Genomic DNA, 15,870 nt, shown 5'->3' on the forward strand with positions numbered 1-15,870 from the left:
GTCACAGTACTAATCCTCCACCACTTCCCCACATTTTTTACCATCCACAACTCTATGACCTTCTCATTTGTGATGTGCATTTTCAAAAGAAACTCTCTAGTATATCTCCTCCAATTGTTGCTATGGTTGTTACTCGCTCTCCACAGTCCTTAAGTTTGTCCAAATCTTCTAGTAAATGCAAGCTTTATGGCCACAATAATCATGGTCGTAGTCATGGTAATGGTGGACAATATACTCCTCGCTAGCAATCTCAACCCTTATATCAACCTTTTTTGATCCATACTTTGGCTAGTGTTCTTCCTCAAGGTGTTTGTCAGATTTGTAATAAACATAGGCACTCCACTCTTGTTTATCCTTAGCAAAGGAATTTTGTCTATACAATAGATTTAGTGACTATTTCTTTTGTCACTATGTCCATATATGATTCCTCTTATTTGAATTAGGTTCTAAACAAAGTGTTAATGGAAACAAAAAAAGAAGAAGTAACTAATAGTAGCCCTATCCATTTTTCACCCAACCCAATTACTATATCATATAATCCAAACCCAATCTCAATTTCCAAAAATCAAACCCAACCCAAATAAACCCAAAACTTGCTCAAAACCTAACTCAATCTTCCTTTTTTATTAGCTACCCACTAGCCCAATCAAAATTTATGACTCAGACTCAAATTTCAAACTCATTTCCCAGTCCAAAGCCCTCATTGAACCAAAAACTTTTACAATTAAACTCAAACCCAAATATAATATCCTGAATATTTTTTCCCCACCCAAACACTTACCAATGTACTCCTTCTCAACTATTCTATCTGGCTCAAATTCTAGTTTTTGAGCTCCATTATCTTTTAAATAGTCCCAACCAAAGTAGCTCAAAAATTCAACTAGGTAAACCCATTCAACCCAATTGACACACCAACTTGCCTAGACCATTTACATAAAAAAAAAATCTAATCCACACTTTTCAAATCACACCCAACCCAATTACATAAATAACTCGAAGTCACATTTACCTATCCAAACCTGACAAAATCATTTAATTGATTCTAACTCGAACCAGACCAACACTTCAAATTACTCCAACTTGAATCCATTTTTATACAACTAGATTCTTCTTCCCCAAATCATCTGATTTTCTTTGCATCACCTAGATAACCTTTGGCATCACTTTACCACTTCAATTAAATCCAAACTTAAATTGTTAAACTTCCACATGTTCAACGCCACTCTCCTTCATAAATTTTCTGTGAGAAATGTTATATATGAAGAGTTCATAGTTGAAATACATGAAACCCCACAAATGTTTTGTTTGAATTTAATTGAGTTTTGTAAATGTGTAGTGCAACAACCACATTTTGACACTATAACACATATGTTTAATGAGTTTGTGAGGATTTTCTATGGTAGCATGGGGATAAAAGAAGACCTATATCTTGTAGGATTTGGTTAAGGAGGATGGTTTGGAAAGGGATGTTGCGATAGTGGTGAGTGAAGTCTAAAATGCTATATCAACAAGTTTTGATGAACCATCAAACAATTCCAATGAAAGTTATTTGCCAAAATTGAGTCAATTGTTTTACGTGATGGAAATGATGATGATATATGGGAAAATTTCTTGTTTCGATTTCTTGTTATTGTTAAAGGCAAAGACGAAATTGGTGGTGACTCAAGAATCAGCAACAAAGAGGAGTTTAGTGGACCAAGCTTTTGAGAACATAGTGGGAATGAACAAGTTGATTTTTTATCTTAATGATAATACTTGTAGGGTGTCATTACTTCCTATTAGAGAGGGTATATTTCAAACAAAGATTATTGTTGGAGACACTCATTTGGATGATGAAGGAAATGAAATAGTGAATGGTGAAGTCCTTTATGAATATTGTCAAAAGTTTTTCATGATGGATGTAAGGAAATTGATGGGTTGCCTAACGAAGATGCAATTCTCAAACTATGTTGATCATTGCAAATACTGAAAATCGGGATAAGAAATATGTTTGTGTATTGTTTGATGGTTTTCTTGTGATGAATCAATCGGTGTCTTGGTTGTGAACGCATGTTATACCTCTTTCGTGGGAGCATGTTTGGGTCCTCTTGGATGATATCTTGATGGAGCCATCAATGGGTAGTTTCCTCACTTTCACCTTGAGAACAAGGTGGTTCTCATTTGGCAGGCATAAGAAAAAACATAAGAGTTCAAGCACGAGAATTCTAATTCAAGTGAGGTGGAAAAATCAGGTAATTCATCTAAATGGAGTTGTAAAGGTGGAACATGAAATGAAGACTAATAGAATAGTGTACAACTATAAAAGAGAGCAAATGGTTTCTGTCATTTTGGTGAATCAATGTTTAAACTGCCTATAGCTTTATTTATTTTTTATTGTTGTACTACTCTGCTTGATTTTTATATAGCATCAATGTTGATTGTCTGCAGGTCACTTGGTTTCTGTCTTTCTGGTGAATCAATGTTTAAATCACTAATAAAGAAGGCATATATGTTTTTTTACCAATGTCATAGTTGATACAATTTATTTTGTTTTGTGCCGCTGTTGTTTCAACCTCTTTCTATGTTTGATTGTTGATTCATCTATCTTTGGTTTCCATGTGCAAATACTTCTCATTTTGCAAATACCACTCTAAATTGTCTATTTCTCTGTTTGTGATTTCTTATTAATTTTTGCACGTCTTCTCTTATAGTATTGTGTTTGACTTTTTCTGTTACTCTTCTTGCCAATTCTAACCTTTTTGATTGCCTTTCAGATTTACAGATTGTCTTTCGATTTGGCACTCTCTCTCTAACTTTAAAGGGAGTAGACTATGATTTTTTTTTAGTATGTAATGTGTTCGATATATAATTCAATTCTTATCAATACTAACGTCTCTCATTGCCTTCAGGTTTACAGAATATCTTTTCCTTAGCATTCTTTTTTTCTGACTTACAGAGATTATATTTCATTTATTTATTCATTTTATGCAATATTACCATTGTAACACTAAAGGCCGTCAACCTATATCACATTGTACGGATAACATGTGATCAAGACTAAGACTTTTCCGTACTTATAATCTGCACAATCCTCACCTACAATATGTAGTTTGATTATTGTTCAACGTCAGTCCAATCAATATCAATCACCTAGCAGATAAGATTCCTCAATTCTCTCCCCAACCATTTCATCCATAACTCTTATTTATTTGAGCTCGGAGGTTCAGATCTCAGCACTCACACAGATGGCAGAGGTTTGTATTCTTAAATTCTTATTTTTCTGAGATATCGACAATGTTAATTGTTTTTCTTATCTGTAATTTTTGCAGTTTACGATAATGGTGCTGAAAGTTGACCTACAGTGTTCTAAGTGTTACAAGAAAGTGAAGAAACTTCTCTGTAAATTTCCCGGTAAGTTTCCCTCCTCCTGTTTCCTTCTTTATAGTATTACACGCTTGATTCTCAACTTTTGGGAGGTGGGAATGGATAGAGATACGAGACCAAGTTTACGACGAGAAGCAAAACACAGTGACGATAAAAGTGGTGAGCTGCTGTCCTGAAAGACTCATGCAAAAGATACGCTGCAAAGGCTGTAAAGCAATCAAGAGTATCGAAATCAAGTCACCGCCCGAAAAGCCCAAGGAACCAGAAAAGGGACCAGGAGAGGAAAAGCCTAAGGAGACTCCGAAGAAGGACGAGACTCCACCACAAAAACACTGTGAGCCACACTGCAAGCCTCCTCCTACACCACGAAAACACTGCAAGCCTCCTCCTTCACCACCAAAACACTGCGAGCCTCCTCCTTCACCACCAAAACACTGCGAGCCTCCTCCTACACCACAAAAACACTGCAACCCTCCTCCTTCACCACCAAAACACTGCGAGCCTCCTCCTACACCACCAAAACACTGCGAGCCTCCTCCTACACCACCAAAACACTGCGAGCCTCCTCCTACACCACAAAAACACTGCAACCCTCCTCCTTCACCACCAAAACATTGCAACCCTCCTCCTTCACCACCAAAACACTGCCAGCCTCCTCCTACACCACGAAAACACTGCAAGCCTCCTCCCTCACCACCAAAACACTGCGAGCCTCCTCCTTCACCACCAAAACACTGCGAGCCTCCTCCACCAGCACCCTCTTACTCACCTTGCTGCCCGAATTACCCCAAACCCTCTTACCCACCTTGCTACCTGATTTACCCCACACCCTGCTACCCACCTTGCTACCCGATTTACCCCACACCCTGTTGCCCACCTTGCTACCCGAATTACTGCAGCTACTGTTGGGGACCGTGCCATTGCAGGAGTCGTAGGGATTGCTTTTGTGAAGGAAATCCCTCAGATTGCTTAGTTATGTAACTGGATTAGTGCTTGATTATCGCGATCGATATTGTTTTTACTGAGGTCATGAATAAAATTAATCTTGCAATTAAGCCATGATTATATCTGCATGAAATTGCTAGTTAATGGTGATAAAAGTTGAACTAAACTGCTTCAAAAAGTCAAGAAAGTAGTGCGTTGTGTAAAATCCCCTGTCAGTCCCTCTTCTGAAAATGTAAGCCATTTGATTTGACTGATTCTCATAAACTTTGATATAATATACAAGTTTAAGATCAGGTTTACAATGAGAAGATTAACACAGTGACATCACATAACCAATGCATAGCAAGTTGTCAAATAAATCTTAAATCTCATACTAATATTGTTTACAAGCCTGGATGATTCAGTTTATCCAAATCATTATCTATAAATGTATTATACTTTAAACTCATCCATACATTGTCTTATTATAATTAATGTTAACCGTAGTCAATATAAAGTGGCGTGTTGTTGTTGTTGTCTAAAAAAAATATGGAAAAGATCTGTTGCAAGGGTGGTTAGTCAATCATAAGTATAGAAATCAAACCAACTGAAAAAAACAAAGATGAGAAACGACCAAAAAATCATTTAAAAAACCGAAAAAAGAAGATAAACCAGTTGATGATGAGAAGAAAAAACCTAGATACCAAGCCTAATTATAAATCATCTACTAAACTTGTTATAATTAAACTACACAAGATACCTATATCGGACAAAGTGTTACAATGGTCATTATAAAAGGCCGTTTTGTGATAGGTGGGGAGGTTTCATCTCCTCTCTAACCAATATTACCACATACTAATCTTGTACCATAAATTTGATTTTTTTGTGAAGATTAGAATCCTTCTTTCGAAATCTATACAATTTTCTTTTTCACTCATCAATTTTGCACTGATTCTCTCTGATACATATAATATCTTATTAAACCTCATTCACACAATCACTCAAAACAATCCTTAACCCTCCTCCATAAAGGTGTGTGGTGTCACCTCACCTCACAGATGCTGTTAGGTATACCTCTTTTTCTTTCTCCAAAAAGAAAAGAATTTTAAAAAAATGGAAGAAAAAAAAACTGAAGAAGAAGAAAAGAAAAAAAAGGGAAAGGAAGAAAAGAAAAGAATTTTAAAAAGAGGAAAAAAATGAAGGAGAAAAGAAATGAAAAATTTTTAAAAAGAAAGAAAAGGAAAGGAAGAAAAGAAAAGAATTAAAAAAATGAAGAAAAAGAAAAGAAAAGAACAAAAAAAAAAAAAGAAATTTTGACAGTAGAGTTTGATTCTTTTTTTGAAATTTTAGAGTTTGGTTCTTTTTTGTTTACTATTGAATTTTTTGGTCAGAAAGTTTGGTTCTAATATATATATATATATTTTTTTTTACTATTGCTTAATTTCACTTCTGTTTTTTAGCAGTTTATTTTTAAGTATGTAAGTACGTAGCTTATTATTTTTTAATTAGTAAAATTAGCCCAATAACTATAAGGGATAGAAAATTAGAGAGAATACAAGCCAAGAAATGTAGAGAGAATACGAGAAAGTTAAGTGCATAGTTAGGAAGATTGAAGAAGACTAACAAGTGCAAAATGTTAAGGAAATCATGTATAAGTGGGAATATTGATTCTCTTTTGTTTCTTTAATCAAGTCAAGCAGCAAAACAACAGCAAGCCAAGATATAGATGGAATACAAGAAAGTCAAGTGCATACTCAGGAAGGTTGAAAAGACCGACTAATGCAAAAAATTGAGGAATTCATGTTTAAGGGGGACCATTGAGTTTTCTTTTTTTTTCCATCCAGCCTAGTAGCAGAACAACAACAAGGCACAACAAGCCAGGATGGACCCGTGCAAAATAATTACTGACCTAAACTTATAATAATACAGTAGATTTTTAGGGTTATATATTGGGATTTATTTAATATATATAATGTGTGTAGACAAGCATTGCAGATTTATGAATTGACTTCAAGGATAACTGAAATTATACATTCATGCTTCAGAGACAATACATTTTGAAATTTTATTGGAGACCTGAATTGAAGAGGCTTTTGTTTTATCTTTTTAATTGATATCCATTTTGAGTTATAAGTTTGGATGTTAATGCCCATTTCATGATTTCAATTTGTTTTTCTTCTTTTCTAAAAGACAAGACAAGAAACCACAGTGAAAATCGTGTTCTCTTTGTAGAAAACATATTAGCTCGACTTGGCGTACTTGTCGATCAAGATCTAATGAGAATTTGGCTTATCTAGCTTGATAATGATGTTACTTGTTTATAGTTTTTGGCTTTGTTGTAACCTTTATTTAGATAACATATATTTAGCTTTTGTTATTATACTAAATTTGAATTAGTTTCTAATTGTAGTCAAGTTACTTTTTAACATTAATAATGTTTTACCAAAGTGATCAATTTATGATTATTTTGTTCGTTCCTTTTAATTTTAATGTGCGAATAGATATGTATGGAGAAGACAGTTAAGAGACGAATGATGTTAGACCTTACAAGTTCACCTCATGGAACTGAAAATAGTGTTGATGCTAGACCTTTCAGTGTTGCAATTGCAACATATACATCTGTCTCGCATAATTAATAAGGTCATGATGTTAATCCATTTCAAAAGAAAAATTGACCAAAGATATCAATGGTTTGGAACAATTTTAAAGAAGTGATCCCACTCGATAGTAAGGAAAAAGCAAAACGTATTCATTGTAAGATAAGAATTGTGATAATGGGGTTCAAGAACGCAACTTTGGTTTTCAAGGCATTTGAAAGATTGCGTGAGGTGAATATATGTACAGAGGAAACAACAAATGTTTTCCAACAAGGAGGGTCAACTCCTAATGGAGGTGGAATCGTGATGTCTACACTTACAGATTGTTATGCATTGGGTGTTACATTTGTCAATCAATCAGAGATCGGACAAGTGAATTCTCTTTGAGAGATTATGCAACAATTGAATTTGCCTCACCTAAAGCTCATTCTTGATTGTAAATAAAGGCAACATTCTACTTATGATATGTTTATAACTATAATCAAGTCCAAAGAGGTGTTCCAAGATTCAACGATCAAGAGTCACATTATACTTCTTGCCCAAAACTAGAAGATAGGAAGAACATGGAGAAAGTTTGATCCATTTTAGAGGTCATTAGTTTTACCACTAATATCATCTTTGGGACTAACTATACAACTTCAAATTTATTTTAAAATAAATTTTTTCGAATGAAAGTATTGATAAATGAAAAGTCACAAGATGAAGGTAATTCCATTTGATCAATGGGGGCCAATATGAAGATGGAGTTTGATAAGTATTGGGGAGAGTGCAATTTATTAATGGTTGTAGCTGTAATCTTGAACCCCAAACGCAAAATAAATTAAGGTGATTGAATTTTGCTTCACACAAATATGTCCTCGGCATAAAGCAGAAGAAAAAGATTGTGAGAGTTCGAGATGCCTTGTATGTACTTTATGATTAATATGTCATTAAAAGTCAATCTTCCAACATGGAGAAAACTGCTAAAACTCAAGTGGTTGATCAGGTGAGTGTACAAGGAGGCACTTCTGATTGGTCAATATTCAAGCATTTTGCGACGACAGTTAAAACTATTCAACTACAAGAAATTGAATTATGAGGGATGTTATTTATGTGAGAGGGACAAAGATACATTTGATTAGGGCTGGACTCGAGCCAAGCTCGATCGAGCTTGAGCTGGCTTGGCATATTTTTAAATTAAAATTTTTTATACAAAACGGCGTCGTTTTGACTAATATATATTAAAAACGATGTCGTTTTAATAACAAAAAATAAGTCAAACCGAATTTGAGCCTGAAATGAGCCGGTCTTAGCCGAGCTTGAGCTCGAACTCGAGCCACCCATATATGAGCTGAGCTCGGCTAGAATCCAGCCCTATGTTTGATGCTCCAAAGTGGTGGAAGGAACAAACTTTGAAGTTATCATATTTTTTCTAGGCCGAATGACTATTTCCCACCCAATGTTTGATGACCCACTTCTCACCTGCTAACTATAAAAAATCTAAATATCTATCAATCTATTAAATTTTATTATTACTGTTAGGGGTAAAATTATGATTTATCAAAATATTTTAAAAACAAAAGATTTATCAAATTGCCCCCTCCTCAGAGTTTGAAAATCTTACAAATTTTCCCTACCTAAAGTTTGAGAAATCAACATTTCCCCCTAGGGTTTTTCTAGCCCCCATTGTTGATGAATAGAGAAAGTGACAACAATGTTCTGCCTCCCTCCTAGCTTCCTTCTTAAATCTACTCCATTTTTTACTATCACCGACTGACAAAACCAATCGACCAAGAGCATAATTGCATCAAAGACAAAGAAAGGTCTTCATCGGCTGATTTTCTCAATTGATGATGATCGAAAATGGAGTAGCACTGAGAGAGGAGCCAAGAGGGAGGGAGAATACCACCGACAGTGGTGGTTGGAAAAACTCTAGGGGGAAATATTGGTTTTTTAAACCTTGAATGGTGGGAAATTTGTTAGATTTTTTAATATTTTGATAAATGATAATTTTACTCATGATAATAACTGTGAAATTTAACAACTAGACAGGTATTTGGATTTTTGATAGTTAGCAGGTGGGAAGTTGGGTTTGCATCAAACCTTGGGTGGGAAATAGTCATTTGGCCATTTTTCTATCATGGCTTGTGATGTATTACCTATTCCTATCACCATGGTGACTTTGGAGGCTAATTTTACTGTAAGTAGTAGAGTTACTGTGTCCGAAAACGGTGCAAATTCTACTTTGTGGAGGTGATTAGTATTGCAATCAATATGAAGTAAAGAAAATAAACAAAAATCCGTTCCATAAATTCGAATTATAAAGTCACAATGCGTGGGGATAATTTAAATTGGCATACACATTTATTTACAACTTATTTTTTTAATTCAAAATTTCATCTTAATAGTTTTACACAAATGCTTACTTGTTGATGTCATTGTTTTGGCTTAGGTTACACTGAGAAAATCAAATTTTGCTCTTTATCCTAATCATCAATGTGCCTCTAAGAGTGTTTCTTGAGATTTCAGCTTTTCTTTTTTTTTTTTTTTTTGAATTTAGGTGTGATTTGGTATTGTTAAGCATGAGGAATTTTATTTGATGGTATTTGTTTGCTGTTGTATATGATAATGAGAAGATCATGCTCACAATAAGTTTTGACAAACACAAATCGAGTTAGAGCTTCAGTTTTAATTTCGGTAAAAAATTCTTATCTCGAGCTTGAACTTACAACTTGAGCTCTTTAAGTTTAAGCTTGAGCCCTACATATGCCTTATCAAATCAACTTAAGTAAAAAAAATTTATCTCAAGCTTGAGCTTACAACTTGAGCTCGTTAAGTGTAAGCTTGAGCCCTACATAAATGACTTATCAAATCAATCTCGAACCAATCAGTAAACTCAATTAAATATACATAAATGACAAAATTCATCATTTAATTAAGATAAATTTTAATCATAATTCTTCTATACTTTTTAAAGAAAAATATCCAATAAATAATTATATTATAATCTGTATCTAATAAATAAAGCAAAACAAGTTTATATGATCATTGTAAATTTTAATGTTTATGAAGTTTCTGTTTTGCATGATAAAATTTTTAGACAACAAGACATAACTTAAAATTTCATTTTATACTCTTAAAAACTTGAATAAAACTATGTGTGCACCAAGTTTTGAGCATCCAATTAAATACTTAAATGATATTTTATCATATAATTGAGTGTTTTTGAATTAAAGCTAAAAGAATATTTAATCACACAATATCACTTTATCTAGGTATAAAGTTGAGTATTCAAAACTTTGGGTGTATATATTATTGTTCTATAACTTTGGCCAAACACAACACAAATTAAAGAGGTAAAAGGCTCATAAGCAAATTGGAATATTATAATTTATTTCCTTTGTATAATTTTTAAAAGTTGAGGGCCTACGTTGGCTGTCCTAATGCATTTTTGTTTTGTAGGCACACCGAATAGATTTTTAATATCCTTTACTATATGAACACAGGCTTACTTGCTCCTTCATGGCAAGGATGGTATCCAATAAATTATTTGCATAGAATACATTTTTCAAACCATTATCCATCCTAACAATTATTCCGAATTACATTTAACCCTTTCTTTACTTATATTGTGTGTCAATGTAATGGTTCTTATTGGCAAGAAAAAGTTATAATGTTCTTAACTTGCGCTTTTTCTTTAAAGATTCCTACTCAAATGCATGGGACAATTATTTTCCAGATTCTTTGCTTCTATGACAAGGTTATGTTTTACAGGAGATAAGGCATTTGCTTTCTAAAAGATGTAACAACATGACCACATGGCCAGCTTATGTTTTGCACAATGGGGTTACGAATCACTGCCCGTTTTCAATTGATTCGCATCAAAATTCATCGTTTGCTTCACTTTTATTTTTTCCTTTTGACAAGAATAAACTTTTAAAGCAATGTTATATTTATTTAGTTTTACGCACCTAATTAAGTATTTAAATAATGTATTATTATATGATATTATATTATTTTTTATTTCAAAATTATCAAATTATATAATAATATATTTTATTAGTATCTAATTGGATAATTAATACTGTATGTTCATAATCTTATTTTATTTTATTTTTTAATCGTGTTTAAAGGTTAACTAGGAAAAATACACTTTTGCGCTTTGAACTTAGCCCAGGGTGAGTCTTAGGGGGAATGCAAGATGATTTTTTTTTTTAAAAAACTTATGGCTGAATTTAACATTATTTTAAAAGAGTAAGAGTTGGATAAGTAATTCGCTCCCTTGTACATAATGCCTCATATTATTTTCCCCCTTTCGCGCTACCTGCTGCGAGCCTGCAACTAAATCACAAGGACCAATTCAAGAAACAAAAACAAATGGCAATGCAGCAGAGTATTGGAGCACCAGCGCCTTTTGATGCAGATCCGTACCGGCTGCCGAATCCTAATGGCAGTAGAAGCTCACAAACGGCATTGTCTGAGGCAGCTGCTGCAGCTGTTCAACTCCGTAAGCAAGAATTACTAATTGCATGCTCAAAAATATTTTTTATTTTAATCCCATATTTATTTTATCAATAAACCATGCATATATATTTTTTGATATATAAATAAGTACACAAATTATGTGTTATTATATAATCAAGTATTTTTAAATTAAAAATAAAATAATATTAAATCACACAATCATATATCGTCTATATAACTTATTTATATACTAAAAATATATATACATAATATTATTTTAATTTTATATACTTTTGAGATAAGAATAATGGCTAGATTTTGAGTTGCTGAGAACTCGAATTTATGTTAGATTAAACTAATAGGGTTAAAGTCAAAAATTAAATTCGTTTTCATAACTAAGTCAATTTGAATATTAAGATTTGAGCCGACTCAAATTAAATTCTTTTTTTATCAAATTCAAAATTTAATTTGTCAACCTCAAGCAAATTTTTTTATAATAGAATCTAACCTTAGAAATGAGATCTAGTTATTGAATTTTATATTTAAAAAAAAAAAGAAAAACTAAAAGAATTAAAAATACTACAAAATGGATTGATTGAGTCACACTGGGACAATTGATTAGGGTTAGGGAAGCCCAGTGGTATGTCCGACTATATATTGACCATAAAAGAATCAACTTTTTGAGGAAGAAAGACAAATCCCGTTTCCCACCTAAACTTTAAATTTGAGAAACCTATTTTTCCACCCGTTAATCAATTCTTTTAATAAAAACCGTTAATTAATAAGTCAAATATGCCATTTGGGTGAAAATTCTAACATCTACTAAAACTGATAAGCCGCCAAGATCACATGAACAACCAGAGCCCTAGTTGAATCCTTTTTCTTCTTTCTTTCTTTCTTTCTTTTTTTTTTTTTTTTTGCATGGGATTACTATAGCATGTAAAATATTAAAGGTTGAATGACTATTTTTTACCCAAATTATACTGAAACGATAGCTTCTCACTCTTAAAGTTGAAAACTGATATTTTCCCACATTATGTCAAATGTCACACATATGTTTTAATAGTTAAAAAGTCTTTTTCATTAATTTATAAAATATATATATATTGTATGATTAATATCCCTAACACCCCAAAATAGATACAAAATAATTTCTCCCACCAATTATAAAAATTATCACTTAGCCCTCATCTTCAATTTGAAAAAAAAAAAAAACAAGATCTTAACCCCTACTCTGACTAATCTCAAATCTGTTAAAATTAGGGTTAATATTATATTAGAGTTACATTGAAATAGTGCAATTCTAACAAAATTGCATTGAAATAGTATGATTATTTTGAAATCACACTATATCAATATGATTCTAGCTAGATTTGAAATATTTCGATGCAATTTTGGTTGGATTTGCATAATTTTTATTCCAATTGAAATCACATCGGTGTGGCAATTGCAATTTTAACTATTATTGGTGCAATTTCAACTAGAATCGACCATTCTAGTGCGATTCTGGTTAGAATCACATCAATCTGATTCAAATATTGATGGTGACATTCCATTGTCAATAACTGTTTTATAGGTTTTAATTTTTTTTTTAATAAATAGGGGTGCAAATATATTTAGTGAAATTTGGAGGGTACAATGTTATTTATCCATTAGAAACATTGAAAGTTATGAAAGGCATTTTTATTTTTTCAATGTTTCTATCTAAAAAATTAATTAATTTCACTAATAATATTTGATGGAAGGTAAGAAAATATCATTTTTTGACTTTAAGGATAGGAATATGTTGTTTTGACTTAGTTTGGGTGGGATGTAATTCTCCCAATATTAAAAACTCTCTATTTTTTAAAATTATATAATCTACGTTACCTAAAAACAAAAGCACTAGTCTAAAAGTTTTGTGTGTGCGTTTGTGTTTTATTTTTCATCCACAGCAAAACCGTTAACCTATGACTTATCAGAATAAATACTTTATAATGCAAACTTTTATGCGTGTGTATTTATATATATAGCTGGAGTAGGGTTCCAAATGAGTAGAGTTGTTAGCAAGCTATTCAAAACTCGGTTAAATTATCTTATAGTCAATCTCAAGTAATTCAAGTAATATAGTTGAACTTAGCTCGAACCCTTATTGTTCAATTCAATTATAATATCAATTAGCATTTAAAAGTTTAAATTTTGACATTTACACTTTGAAAATATTACTTCTTGATTTTTAATATAATGATAATTGATAATATATAAGTTAAAGGGTTTAATTATAAATTTTAAGCCAAATTTAAGTTAGCAGTTTTTATATCTTAAGCTTGAGGTTAAACCTGTCAATCTCAAGCTCATCAATCATGAGCTTTTGTATAAATTCAATTGAAATGATTGCAGCCCTAAGCTATAGTGCATTTTAATTAGTTTTCCAGGACAAGATTAGATTAATATATTGAATATAATTGTTTCCGATAAAACCATATATATATATATATATATATATATATATATATATATATATATATACACGATATTGTATCATATAAGTGATTAATTGAATTTAAATTAATGATAAATTAACACCTAACCTTATAATGATATATTATCTATATATTCAATCATATCTATAAAAGTATGTATACATAGCAATGTTCAGTAATACAATTTTTTTGTTTGGAGCAACATTGTATTGGACAGTTTTTTTTTTTTTTAATTCCGGTGTTTTGAATTCGGGTAGTTAATTCGATAGTTACTCATTGCATGTATATTCCTTCCCAGTAAGTTTAATATTATATATATTGCAACAGGGAAGACAGAGAAGCTACTGTATTCCTACCTACCTTTGTGCAATGCTGCGAAAAATGGTGACTGGAAAACTGCTACAAGTTTTGTTGGGGAGAATAGAAATTTATGACTGGCAAGGATCGCAATCTTTGCAGACACTGTATTGATGGTTGCCGCAAGTTCATTTAAATGGGAATTTGTGGAGAAGCTGGTGGAACTTTTAACTCCGGAAAAGCTTGCAATGCAAAATGAAGGTGGTTGCACAGTTCTCCATGTTCTTGCCAATTCTGAAACGTAAAATCTGCCGAAATTCTGGTAAGAAAATGTAGTGAGTTAACACAAATTGTCTCCAGGAAAGGAGTAAGTCCACTACTGGTGTCTGTCAGGCGGTCTCTTTATAAGGACATGATTTGGTACCTTGCTTTGGTAACAAGACTTGAGCTTAATAGCCCTACCTGTCCCTTCACTGGGACTCTATCCACCGAGCTCTTTTGTAATCTCATTTATTCAGGTTTTAATGGTAAGAACTAAAGACAATTTCATTGTATTCTTTAAAATATAAATGCTGCTGATTGATTACTCCTTCCAATCAACAGATATAACCTTATATCTACTTCGGCAGTCCGATGGCCACATTAGATATCCTTCAGGCGAGTTGAAGGGCCGTATGCTGCATTGGTTGTCAACGGGGCCTTGGAACGTCGTTATTAACAAAAACAGCCTTACTTTTATTGAAAGATGGTTATATAAATGTTAGTATTTCGCTTCTTGGACTAACTTTTAGGATCGATAATTTCCTGACTTTAAATGATAAAATTAATTATGATAATTTCCTTCTGATTTTAAGTTATTCATGTGGAAATCGGAATACCGCCCCATTCACTTAGAAACAAGGAAGGCGTCCCAGCATTGACTCCCCCGGAACCATCAAGGAGCTACTTATCTCAAGGTTTGAATACTATTAAATGTTTATCTTTACACATATTTATGTTGTTAAGGGTTATCGCAAAACCTTTTCTATTGAGGAGAATATTGAGGTTTGAATATTATTAAATGTTTATCTTTACACATATTTTTGCTTTCATTATGAAATAGAGTTTGTATTTCTTGAGGAAAATTTGTTATAATAGAAATACATTTAAACACTAAATAGCAATTCTACAAAAATGTTAGAAATGTATCTCCTTGTTTGAATTGTGTTTCTCATTCAGCCTCTAAATATAAGACCATGAGAATCAAGTAGTTCGTAGGAAAGAGAAATATGTGAGAATACCACAAAGTTTGTCAATTTGGGATATCATATAATGTGTTGTACTCCAGCATATTTGTGATAATAATGTATTCCTTTAATATTCTGAACCACCTTAAATAATGTGCATTTTCTGTGATTGATGATTTATTTTACGTATTATTATCTTGAAACTTCTTATGATTCCGGGTATTCCTAATAGAGAAGAACTTTTTTCTCTCATTAGGATACAAACTTTCCTTACCAAACAAATCTCTTCCACAAAATATTATAGATGGTAATCCTAGCTACTAAAGTAATTATTACTAGTTTCAAAATGCGTTAAAGCGTGCACAATTAATCAGGTATCGATCTTTATTATTATTTTGCTTATGTTTCAGAGCTTCATTGTTTGAAGATGTTAGTTTGGAAAGCTTCTGAAAAACTGGGTAAGTAAACATACCTTGCATAAATTTTTTATTTCAACTGGTATGCAAATTTTCTCTGTTAGACTACTACTACAGCTTTTACATAATTTTCATTTGCAGT

At 32.3% G+C, this 15,870-nt stretch overlaps 2 protein-coding genes across 2 annotated transcripts; both read left to right on the forward strand.

Annotated features, from left to right (window-relative positions):
• The first annotated feature begins 3,075 nt into the window (after positions 1–3,075).
• On the forward strand, positions 3,076–4,425 carry LOC123219887 (protein PYRICULARIA ORYZAE RESISTANCE 21-like). Its single transcript, XM_044641842.1, has 3 exons — positions 3,076–3,233; positions 3,309–3,390; positions 3,470–4,425. The coding sequence occupies exons 1-3, from the start codon at positions 3,225–3,227 to the stop codon at positions 4,342–4,344; spliced, it is 966 nt and encodes a 321-aa protein (XP_044497777.1). The 5' UTR covers positions 3,076–3,224; the 3' UTR covers positions 4,345–4,425.
• A 9,968-nt stretch (positions 4,426–14,393) lies between these two features.
• LOC123221397 lies at positions 14,394–15,220 on the forward strand. The gene is made up of 4 exons (XM_044644252.1): positions 14,394–14,613; positions 14,690–14,845; positions 14,941–15,042; positions 15,189–15,220. Exons 1-4 carry the CDS (start codon positions 14,499–14,501, stop codon positions 15,218–15,220), a joined length of 405 nt encoding a protein of 134 aa, XP_044500187.1. The 5' UTR covers positions 14,394–14,498.
• The last annotated feature ends 650 nt before the right edge of the window (positions 15,221–15,870 follow it).

Source organism: Mangifera indica, chromosome 7 (assembly GCF_011075055.1).
Source record: "Mangifera indica cultivar Alphonso chromosome 7, CATAS_Mindica_2.1, whole genome shotgun sequence".
NCBI classification, from domain to species: domain Eukaryota; kingdom Viridiplantae; phylum Streptophyta; class Magnoliopsida; order Sapindales; family Anacardiaceae; genus Mangifera; species Mangifera indica.